This window comes from Varroa jacobsoni, unplaced genomic scaffold (assembly GCF_002532875.2).
Source record: "Varroa jacobsoni isolate VJ856 unplaced genomic scaffold, vjacob_1.0 scaffold_1080, whole genome shotgun sequence".
Lineage (NCBI taxonomy): Eukaryota > Metazoa > Arthropoda > Arachnida > Mesostigmata > Varroidae > Varroa > Varroa jacobsoni.
Genome location: NW_019213982.1, coordinates 45,457 through 57,689, shown reverse-complemented (window position 1 = coordinate 57,689; position 12,233 = coordinate 45,457). Strand labels below are relative to the sequence as shown.

Genomic DNA, 12,233 nt, shown 5'->3' with positions numbered 1-12,233 from the left:
ATTAGTCCATTTTCGAGATATAATAAAGTTTTTCCAAAAACAGATTACAAAAACTTTGCTAATTTTTAAGAGAAACAACACAGCACCCAAATTATTTTTGTAATTATCTGACCTTTTGTTTGGATTCTTTTGTATTGATTTGTTATTATATTTATATTCTTGTTTTGTGTGATGGCAACAAATCTAAAAACAAAACATCGATTGTCCCATAACAAACTTTTGTACTTATTTCACGGAACAAAAAATTCAACACATTTTGGAAATTTTTAAAACAGCTGACCATGGTATAGGGCTTTCAGATTAGACCGTTCACACGCCATCCTAAGTGTGTGGCACAATTAATCAAAACCCCATATCTTAAATATGCGAAATTTTCTCCATTTAAAATTGTTTAAATTTTGTGCCATAGATAGCACACTAGCCCTGAGGGAGCCGAATATCATTCCTCATGTCTTAGAGTCAGTTCTTAACGCCCCATAAATTACAGGCAATGAAGTAGCATTGTGGCGAAGCAAAACTAAAATAACTCAATACGTTGTTATTTTAACACTTCGTAACAATCAACCATCTAAGAAGCTTATAGTCAGACCTTCCTGCACTTTGGAAGGATGCTGTCGAAGGTGTCTTGAGGAGTATTATCCATGCCTTTTAAGCAGTGTGGTCTAAAGTTTTTTTTTGTATAAGCAACTGAGTCAAAACCTGTATTAAACCCGATGCGATCTTGAATTTAGCAGCATCCAGAGTCCCATACATGGGCTTAATAGAAAGTTATATTAGCCTCCCTAACAAACTAAATTACCTTTTATCTTAGTATATAATATTTTCAATGACTTGATGTTCATGTGACATCATTATATCGCTATGTACTTTAGAGTTTACCTTAGAATGAACAAGCTCAAAATAGGTGGACGCACCGCAGTACATACGTACATATTTCTGCAAATTTAACTGCAGTTATTATTTCGTTATCTAGTTTCGTCTAAAATCTATTATATCTAAAACAATATATATTTGAAATGTATAAGTATATAGTTTATTCCGTTTCAGTTAAAATAGATATTGCTGGGGGAAAAGCTAAGAAAAACAATTAAGTGGAACTAAAAAGGCAAATACCAATTTCTTGTATTTCATCGTAGAAACAATAACCACGCCAAATACGTACTATATAATATAGTATTATAAGCCTAAAACGCTTTCATGGCATAGCATGAAGCGCTTTAAAAATAAAGGACATTTCTGCAACAATTCGCTATATTTCACTATTTTATTGCAATAAGGGCGTAAATTCTGCCTATTCTTCCATTACAAAATGTGCGCTGTTTATGGTCGAAATGCGTTATATATTGAAGAGATAATGGATAGAAATGGCATCATTTTCAACGATGAAAATGCAAGACGACAGCACTGGAAGAACCTTCGGCGGAAAATTTTGATGTTTCCGCTGGAGGCTCTAGGTCTTGCACCATTAGACTATCAGCTGTTCCTGTCTTTACAAAACTCCTTTCATGGTATTCACTAGATTTCAATGCAAAATGGCCCATATTCAGTTTAGTAATTTCGTTTTAAGATATAACAAATATTCTCTTCAACTTTTGGCTTAGAAACCATAAATATCTTTTCGATCATTCAATATATGTTTTCCGTTAACTAGTGTCATTCAATAAACTATTTTTCCTTTTACAGCACTAACTCCTATCCCTATACTTTTAACTGACACTGGATAGATTTGTGACAGAAATAATAATAACAAATTCGTTGCCAATTACAATGGATTCGCATGGTTCCGTTTTTATCTCTTATGCTTAGGTGGAGTCTGGAGCTGCGCGACAGCACTGGTCAGACGTGTGCACCTCGCCCCGGAGACAGATCGCCGAATGGCACAAACTCAAGGAGTAGATACCGGAAGAAGAACGATTACTCAACACAAGCTACTACACAAACAACTAACATTCAAGTACACACATAAACATTTCACACGAATCGTATAAACAATGGTAATATATAACACAAACAAAAGATATATGGATACGATAATATATTGATCTATTCCATCGCTGCTGTTATAGCGTGAAAACAGCAAAAAAAAACGAGCAAGACTAAATGACCAGTGAGCAAAGACTCATAACAGTGAACCCAGGCAGCAAACACAAGTTAAATCAGACAGAAGCCTGCGCCCTTTTGAAAGACAAATATATAAAGAGCAACAATTCACGCCATCTAAAAATCTTTGCGATCACATATAAACAGTATTTACGGACAACAAATGATCGCAATAAAACATTTGAACGTCAGGAGAAAATCTGGGGCAGTTTTCACATACAGATTCTAGTGTTATGAGGAAGTGGAATGACAAATAAAAGTAAGTACAGTTTCGACAAACAAAAAAAATATAAAAGAAACGCCTCTTATGTAGAAGAGTGCAGACATCTGCCAAATGTAGCTAAATACATCTAAAAGTTGCAAAGGGGAATTAATACAAGAGCGAAAATTCTAATAACGAGGAAAAAAGTAACTCAGGGTAAAAACTAGACGGAAAAAGAGAACTGGTAGTACATCCCGCTTAACGAAAATGATGGGATTTCGAAATAACGAAAAAGATCATGCCAACTGCAAGAAAAGCCGTAGCTGAAGGAGACGATAAAAAGCAAAGAAGGATTATGCGTAGTATTAATGAGTTGTGGTCTGTCAGAAGTAAAGCTAAGATGTCTATCCTTGTTCCCGACCCACTTTATATAACTTAACGAGCTGTTTATAATCCAAACAATTTGCTAACTCGCTCCAAACCAATTCGACTACTTATATCGTGAAAACGAAATCCAAGAACGAAATCTGGGGGAAATCTGATGGAATTGATAACAAATATGTTGGGAAATCGCAGCTTCAGTTAATAACATTGGGAGTCGTATTACAAAAAAAGAGACGTGACTTTTCGCGTCACAGCAAATGAGCAGCAATATTCAGGAATTGTTAGAGCTTTTGTTGATGACGTCGATGAAACCAGAGGTAGGTAGAAACGCAATAGGAATATAACGTAACCTTGAGCCACCTCAAGTAACTGCAAGTAATGACTATATCGTATTTTTATTTTGTCATGTTTCAAGTTCATACGCGAAAAAAAAAGAAATCATTTCTAACAATAAAAGCTTTACTAAAAGCGCAAATACCCGAAAACCATAAACAAAGCACACCGAGGTAGATGAGATATTGCCTTTGGAGACGCTACCATAATGGAACCAAGAGGAAAAATGTTCACTCTGCTTTTTTTCTAAAAGCGACTAACAAAAGCGGAAGTAGATCACTCGGATTCTAGGAAAGGTGGATAGAAGTGAAGCAGATGTAACAGAAGTTATCAGACAACAAAAAAAGAAGCACTAACATAATAATAATGAAGTTGATGACACGTCTAATCAGGATGATGAGGACACAGACAAAGACAAAAGACACAGACGGACTGAATACACATTTAACTAAGGTACATCAAACAACAAACCAACTAATAAACCCAAACCGTTATTGAATAAAGATACCGATAGAAATTAGTACGACGGTGGGATATGAGGCAAAGAATAATATATGTTTTATGTAGAAACAACCACCCTCGAGCTTCGCAACTGAAATGCATTGCTTCTTAACAACAAAGCGACAATAATATAAAAGTAATAGAAAAACTAACGATAAATAGACTATTATATAACAACCACAGCAAAAAGGGAATAATTAACGATAACTAGTACAGGAAAAGGAGCAACACGGATTCAACCGCAGATATCGCGACAAAATAATTGTACTCATAGAACTAGTAAGCACTCGATCTACCGGCATGGATGTACGCATCGTCTTTCGAATTACGAGGTATAAAGAAAGCATAAGCGGAGGTGCAGACAAATCTTGAAGTATAATCAGAGAAATAAACCATTGAGAAAATTATATTTTGTCTAAGACGTGAATATCTACAGCAAATATAACACAAGGAACACTTAATATTGAAACGAGAACGATTATAACTTATTGGAATGCGGTAACGCGTAGAAAAAAGACTAACAGTTAAACCCAGCAATTTTGAAAAATGGAACTATACGCGTTTTCGCAGAAGGTGAATTATGGTTATTATTATTTCTCGCAAAATATTGCATTGTCGTGACAGAGATAATTCATAAGAAAATGGTAACTAGACAAGCACGAATTTCAATAAATTAGTAAATATTGAACGTCCATGTACCGGACTGAGGTTCAGACCTCGGCCTTTGTGGTTTCTTCATAAATACAAAGGTTTAGCCAAGGCGTGTAACGAAACAGCTGAACGGACTGGAATTTATTTATAAACAATAAAGCTTTGCATATTGAGAAGAGAACATAACGAACCTCGATTTTGACCAGTTGAAGGGTAGCGGGGGAGAACAGAACTATTGAAGTATGGTTGTTTGTAGATAAAGGTAGGGTAGAGCGAGCAAACGACATAACAAGAGTATCATTAGCAACACTCTGCAGAATTAGGTTCCAGACCGTTCGAACTACTTCGCTCATTTAACGGAGAAAAGGGAAGACGAAATATTGCATTTTTCGTCCCCCTACCCGCCATGATACGGCAAAAAAGCAAGGCTTCGTTATAATGTGTATTGAATGTACCCCGCATTCATAACTGGACCAACAACTGAAATGGTAACAACGATTTCAACAACAATAATTAAGACAACTACAATATTAATTACAATAAACGACAACTAATAGATTCACCATAAAGCGTCAATGTTTTCTTCATTTTAAACCATGTCATTTAGAATTATTCAGTTAAATGTATTGCGATACTATGTCCGAATTCCCATATAGGCGAATCACTTGCAAGAACCTTGTGAAAATTTTATTAGAATGCAAAAAATTGCCATACCAAGATAGTTCCCATGGAAAAATGAATTTTCGAAACTTTAGTGTTAAAAATCATACTCTCGAGATTACAGTTCGACTTATCTTGTGTACACCTTCTCTTTACCGTAACTTTTTAGAATGTTGAGAGCTCCACGGTATGCAAGAACGCTTCTTTGGATACAGCATACATTGGACTACGAAACTTATCTATTTTCGGCATACACTAGTCATTTACGAAGCTGAGGTTTAAAAACCAGATATACATTCGTCATGACAATGAGTACCCGCTGATGAAATGCACAAAGATCTGCATTGGCATTTCTGATATATCTCACTAGTGCAAGTGGATAACTAGTTAACGTATTTGATAGAGTATACGCTGAACAGGAGCTATAACTTGCTTCGCTTAAACGGGAAACATCTTTGTCCTTACAAGCAAAATGTGGATTTTTAAAAACCATACACGGAGCAAAAAACAGCAATGGCATAAACATAGCTATAAAGGTACAACATCTACGTTTTTACAATCAGGATATGGATTTTTACAAAGCATACACGGAACAAAAAACAGCAATGCTACAGATGTGAAAATTGCAACTCTACTATTTGTTCACGTAGGTAACAGGTAAGCAAATCTAATATAAAATATTCAGTCTAACGTAGCATAAATCACAAATCCAAATCTAGTTCATAAAATAGCAATTCTTTTTATTTTTCTATGTACATATTTTTACATTAGCGTTCATTTCCCGCGCGCTCTCCATTAAGACCCCTTGAATTTCTATATACCTAAAATAAATACAAACTCATATGCTAATCCGAGACTTCCTTTCGCGCACAGTTAAATGGCGTGAACAAGTCATCACATCATTAACAACCCTGGCATTACGAAAGCAGCAGTGGTCACATATTATCGACAATTTAATGTAGCCAGCGCAATTTTTTAATCACATCGTTTTACAAATGTCAGTTGTATATGTATATGCACTAAAAATGACGCACAGAAAAACCAAACGGGTGCCGTGTCCCATTTTAGGGATACTGTCGAAGCAAAAAAGCTAGTTTTATTGGTCTACAGGGACGCATATACGGCACGTCGTCAACTTCACATTTCAATTAGCAACTCTCCGTCTCGCCGCTAGTGCGTCCAAAAGACTTTTATCGGACTTAGTCAATTAATTGATTAGTTTAGTTTTCGAAGATGGATCGGCACTGTACAAAAATGGCGGTAGGTTCTACGTCTTAGAAGAAGGCCGGTAGAACGCTTGGTTGCAAAATTGGAACAACTACATTTTTCGCTTATGCGTTCACACACACTTTCTCGCAACCCATTTGAAGAACACTCCCAGAAGAGCTCGGCTCCTGCTGAGTTTTCTAGATGACTGCATCCTTAACGGAACCGAAGTATACTTGTGCTGTCAAATTGCATCAAAAGAGCATAGATGTATGATGGTTGGTGACGCAATGCAAGAAATCTTTCGTATCCAGCATTATACTTCTCTGCCGTTCAAACGAAAAGCTGTATGCGTAATGCTGGAATGGCCTAAAAGGGAAAAGTATAGTGGAAGCTTCCGCCGCCTCCAGAAAATGGGTTGAAACCGCCTTGTGCGAAAGGGTTAAATTCTGAACGTCCACTCTCTGGGTCCAAGGGATCTTCTCCTGAAAACAAAAAAAAACGTTCAAGGTCGCCAATGTTGGACTTCAAATTTGATTTAAAAATTAAAGAAACGGGAATAATTTTACCAATTTGATTTATGTCCAGAACTTACCTCGATCGAATTTCGCCCTTTTGTCAGGGTCTGTAAGGACCTCCTTAGCAGCTGCGATGTCGATGAACTTCTTCTCCGCATTTTTCTTATCGATACCTTGGTACTGATCGGGATGCCACTCTGCCGCCAGTTTTCGGTACGCTTTTGCGATCTCTCTTTTACTGGCTGACCGCTTCACACCTAGAATTTTATAGTAGTCTCGTTTACCACGGGATTTCTCCAGTTTCTGTGCTCTTTTAAGGCCTTCACCGGCTCTCTGGCTCTCTTGATCCAACTCACGGGCGGCCGCGAAATCTTGCTTGGCGTTTTTAAAATCATCTTGGTTGATATATGCCTCACCACGATCACAAAGAATATTAGAATTTTGTGGATCGAGTGCAAGTGCCTCGGTACAAATTTGCACCGCGCTTTGCTGGCCACCCTGCAATCGACAAATAAAATCTGTTAGGTGCTGAATTTAATAGGTTACCAGATTGGCATATACGATTCTGTGTTATGTGGAGGTCAGTAAAACTTACGTGATTTACTACGTTTAAGACGCTATTGATAGAGTGTGCACCATAAGTACGTAGTTTTGATACTCTCCCATGATTGTGTCCCCTTACTGATTCACCCAAACGACCAGCTTCTTTTAAGAGCTTCCCTCACCCAAAAACCAGAAACCTTTATTATTCCTTATTACTTAGTAGAAACTCACTTCCGGCAGGGTTTTCTAAATACACTACCCACCGAATTTACACCTTTGCTTACCCCTAGGTTTGGGTCGGTTCCTGTTTTATACTACTTCGTTACCTACGTTACCTTACATCACATTCAAGTTCACAAGTTCAATAACATTGAAGTTCAAGCTTGTTCTTCAATTATAACTAAATATTCTTATATCTAGGTATCATTTTCCGTCATAAAACTGTATCCTATCCAACATGCTGACATGTTGCTCAGGCCTAACCAATTAGTCTTATTAAAGTCATCGTAATGTCAACGGTGCTTCAAGAAAGGCGCGTGTTTTGAATAGAGCAACTGCTTAAACTTGAAGAGTTAATTATTGCAAAATACATAGACTAACCTTACTAGCGCACTGGCACTGCTTGGTCTTGATAAGTCCGACCATCTTCAAAGCCTTTTCCTTGAAAAGTGCTTGGTTACCTTTCTCGACACATTCAGCATGCTTTCCCGCATTATATAGCTCTTGCATACTTTTAACTTGTCCCGCTAACTTCTTTACATTTTTATAGAGGGCCATACACTCCTTATGATCAGGATCCAACTTGAGGCATTCGCGAATGGTAGTTAAAGAGTCATCGGGGTCTCCGTGTTTATAGTAGAGTTGTGCCAAGTGAAGATAACCACCGGTATTGTCTGGCACAGATCGAATCGCTGGTCGGAGATCCGTGATGGCTGACTGTATGTCACCGATAGATTCGTAGCACGATGCACGTAGCTCTCTAAGTAGTCCAAACACAATATACAACACCAACATCAGTAAAAAAAACTAGGTTCTCCTCATAAGTTACTGCACATTGTAATCACACATAAATAGTATATATAACAGTGGACTCACAAATCATCTAAAAAAGTTAGTTTAGTGGTCCAACCTCCCACAAAGCGTACCAGTCAGTATTGAAATTTTAAGTAAAAAATTGATGAATCTGACTTACTAAATAGAAATTGCATGCGTAATTTACCTCAGTTTTAGATTCCACGGGCACTGTTCAAGAACTCTCTGAAGTATGTGAATGACTCCCATGCAATTATTTTGCTCGTGGAGCTGCACCGCAACCGCAATATCGTTTTTAAGTTCTTCGATCATGTGGTAGTGGTGCAACGCCTCAGGATTATCTGGTTCTAAACGAAGCACAAACTCGTAGTCAATGTGAGCTTCGTCTAGGTGACCCTGCGAACAACAGCCAGCATAACAACTTTGAATTATACGTAGGCAAAGGCTGCGAATTTACATAATTAACCACGTTGCAAAGTTAAATATATGCATCTACAAAATGCATTTTAATTTACGGAGGGCCGCTTTGCGGCTGCTCAATTCCTGATTCAGGTTTATATTTTAACTTACTTGTTTGAGTAGGATGTTACCTCTCTGCTCTCTGGCTTTGAGGAAATCATCCTTGAGTTCAATAACACGATTGAGATCTTCAACGGCGAGTTTGGATTTCCCTAAAGCGAGGTATACCGTGGCTCTGGAATAAAAATTCGCAAACGAACGGCCTCAGCATTAATTTTTATTTATTCAAAACATGGCGGCCATTCATGTTTGTCTCGTTTGTTGCTTCAGCAACATTGCGGCCATTTTGTGACCCTTGTGTTTGCAGATTATATAATCAGGCATGTTCACATACGTTTGTAACGTCATTTGTTTGTATTTCTTACATCTGCGTTACAAAATGCAGTAATAACATTAACGATGCTAAACAGACAGACAATTACAGATTTACAATACACAGGCGGATTTGGTTGAAGTCGCTTACGAATCAACTTTACATCCATATTAGACGACAGTTTATGGTACCCAAGAGGACTAAAGTGAACAACAATTTAGTATTTGGTTGCACTAGTATTTGTAAAATCGTAAGAACTACAACTATGAATTACTACTATACAACATACAGACTAAACTTATTTCGTTTATACAATATTCTGATTTCGTCAAACTGGTGCCGAAAACCACACGTTACAATGCCAAGAAAGAACAAACCTCCAGTAGAAGGACTGATAATTCGTATCGTCACCCTCGATAGCTGCGTGATAATGTGACAATGCATCCTGATATGCCCCTCTCTGGAGAAACTGCATACCCATCTGAAGGTGTTTTTCCACTCCGGAACATGATACATACGCTGAAAGCAAAATAGTTAAACATTGCATTAGTAGGAATGTAATCAACTGATCTTCCGTGTTGTATCTCGCTGAAATAAAGCACTCGTATCACGCTTTGAGGCAGCAACGTAGCGTTGCACAGATGTGGCAGTTTAAACGGGAGCTGAGCTTTTACGATAACTTTAATAACATATTATCCGATTTATCTGTACAATTTGTATCCAGCTTCAAATACTTCGTCTTGAACCTGCTTCTCTTTTAATAGACATATCACTTTCGGAATAATTGTCGATATTTCGCAATGTTTAATCGACGAATCGGACAAAAATTAAAGAAAATGCTTTAGTACGAAGCGTGTTTTCACCGAAGTTCATAGACGCGACTAAAGCGTTCACTTACCTATTTGATAAATACATTTTTTACTTTCTTTTGTTTCACATACGAGAGAAAGATCACAGTTCAAACAATTGACTTTTAATTGTCAATTGCATAGTGTCCCCAGAATGGCCGGGGTTTGGCCATACATGGGTAACATACAACATTTTAGACTACAAATAAAAATGAATGACAGAACTTGATCAGTCAAATATCAACTAATTCATTTTCAGTTATGTAAATAGTATGGTAATTCGTAGTGGAAATCGTCTAACGATGCGTAGTATTAAGCTTTCCTTGACTTCCCGCCATACGCATACCCAGAGCAAAGTGTTCCGAAATATTAATGCCCATATGGCGACTTGCTTGGACCTGGTAAATCGAAATAATAAACGACATCAGAAAACCACGGTCACAATGTTTCAGCCTGTACCATATTCACGTGTCGGTGCCATATGACATCCAATGTTTGATTCAAAAGCCCTCTACTGCATTCTGTTATTTGAAAATTCACACATTGCTGGTAACCGCAATTCTAAGGCAGTTGTATTGCAGATTCTCTAGTCAGATTGGCTGATTATTAAATTCGGTGTGAAACTTTAATAAGTTCAGACAATACGATCGATGCTAAGGAAAATCTGTGAGACAGCTTTAAGTGAAGGGAGATTCCTGCTGCCGAAACTAGCACCTTACACACAGCCCTTAGTTGTCGCCGTAAGTTAGCTCCTTAATTAAACGCAGATAAAATCACAATTCTTGATTTTGTATGATTTTACTTTTCCACTATATCGTTCAGTTAATACAATTTTGGTCGCTTAGATTAGCAAGCTTCTCGCTGGTTTAACTGATAGCAGACTACTGGTACACAATTTCGGATTAGAGCGCTACTCAGAATCCCATTGCAAGCCGTTCGGAACCGATTCTCTTTTGAGTAGAAAGACGTGTGAAGGCGGAGTCAAGAACCAGCTGCACGGCCCACGTAGACCCGAGCTCAGTATAAAAGGAGAACGCAAGCCCCGTATATCCGTAAACGTTTTGGACTGAATAAAACAGTTCTTTATATCCGGAAATAACATAATAAAAGCGTATGCCATTGTCACCCTGGTATTACTGTATGCTGTTCTTGGGTTCTACATTTCTCTTTTGATGCTCGCTTTTGACTGCTTCGATAATGGAATCGCCGATAAGATATGACTTATGTCACTATCGGTTGAATACTTTAAAGTCGTTTGGAATGACACAGAGCTTTTTCAAAGTTTTGCGCCAGAAAATCTATATACTAAGTATTCAACCAGTTAAATTTTAACTCTCGAATCGCTATCATTTGCGCTAGCTACCCGCGCCTAATATTACTTCTCTGTTTAGTGAAAGACACGCAAACCTATATTTACCCACCTAATATACTGACTTATAAGTCAGTACTTAGTATACCAATGTAATAGATTTTTGCACAGCACAAGAACTAGCTATCTTCTTGCTAAATGACTACTGCACATTTTGTATACCCTGCCCTGTATACCCTAATATGCTTCAAATAATTTGTTCTAGTGGATACTCACACAATAGATCGGTGAATGCAACTATAATCAGAGCGCTCAATTTTGTGAGAGCCCCCATATTACTACTTCGGGGGTTCACGGATATCTGCCGAATGCTCTTCTTCCGAACAACCGTTGTCAATTAGACGTGCCGAACAGGGTCTCCACAAATCAACTGAACCGAACGCGAAGCGGTGTTTCACTCACGCACACTATACAATCGAGCACAACCACAAACGAACCACACGTCAGCTCTTATAGCTTGACAATAATAACATTCGTGTGCGACTCCCATTGGTTGCCAATCGGTGCTAGGGGGCGCTGAAGTGGCCTCCCAAATTTGTTGCAGACGACTCGCGCGAGGAGAAACAGCTGACACTTTAAAATAGGCAGGTTTAAAATATAAACAATACAGGGTACACTATAAGCTGATGGACTAGAAGCCACAAGCACCGATTCACGTCTCGTGAACAAAACCTCTTTTTTAGGTCGATATGAACGGATATTAATAGACGCTGCTAACGGACAGAAGCACTTGGTTAGATTTATTTTTATGGAGTGCGCTAGCTAAATAGAATATCCACAAAAAATAATAACTGCGTCAGCGATCTATAAAGTATTTCAGTAGTAACATCAATGGAAAAGGTTTAATGTAAAAACACAATACTAATCTCCCTTGAAAAATCCCTGTACTGGAGGAGGAAAAATGTTGCGCCTCTTGTATATGAGATGTTATGGCATTCATACCTTTAGCATGTATTCTCTAACAACTTGAATGAGTCATGGAATATAAGGAAGGCGTGAGTATCTAATGCTAGGTCTTTCTCTCGTAAATAAGGGTTCGTTATGCAAGAAAGGA

General features: G+C 37.9%; 2 protein-coding genes across 2 annotated transcripts in view; one reads left to right on the top strand and one right to left on the bottom strand.

The window, feature by feature from the left end:
* Nucleotides 1-4,740, top strand: part of Syt4 (Synaptotagmin 4) — an 82,000-nt gene extending 77,260 nt beyond the window's left edge. The window contains exon 9 of the mRNA XM_022843875.2: nt 1,807-4,740. Within this exon, the coding sequence (XP_022699610.1) occupies nt 1,807-1,896 (90 nt within the window). The 3' untranslated portion in view covers nt 1,897-4,740. The remainder of the gene's footprint in view (nt 1-1,806) is intronic.
* An 805-nt stretch (nt 4,741-5,545) lies between these two features.
* Nucleotides 5,546-11,645, bottom strand: P58IPK (dnaJ homolog subfamily C member P58IPK). Its single transcript, XM_022843874.2, has 7 exons — nt 11,396-11,645; nt 9,340-9,481; nt 8,701-8,824; nt 8,318-8,526; nt 7,699-8,077; nt 6,633-7,053; nt 5,546-6,522 (listed from the first exon to the last, which is right to left on the bottom strand). Exons 1-7 carry the CDS (start codon nt 11,451-11,453, stop codon nt 6,407-6,409), a joined length of 1,449 nt encoding a protein of 482 aa, XP_022699609.1. The 5' UTR covers nt 11,454-11,645; the 3' UTR covers nt 5,546-6,406.
* Between the last annotated feature and the right edge of the window lie 588 nt (nt 11,646-12,233).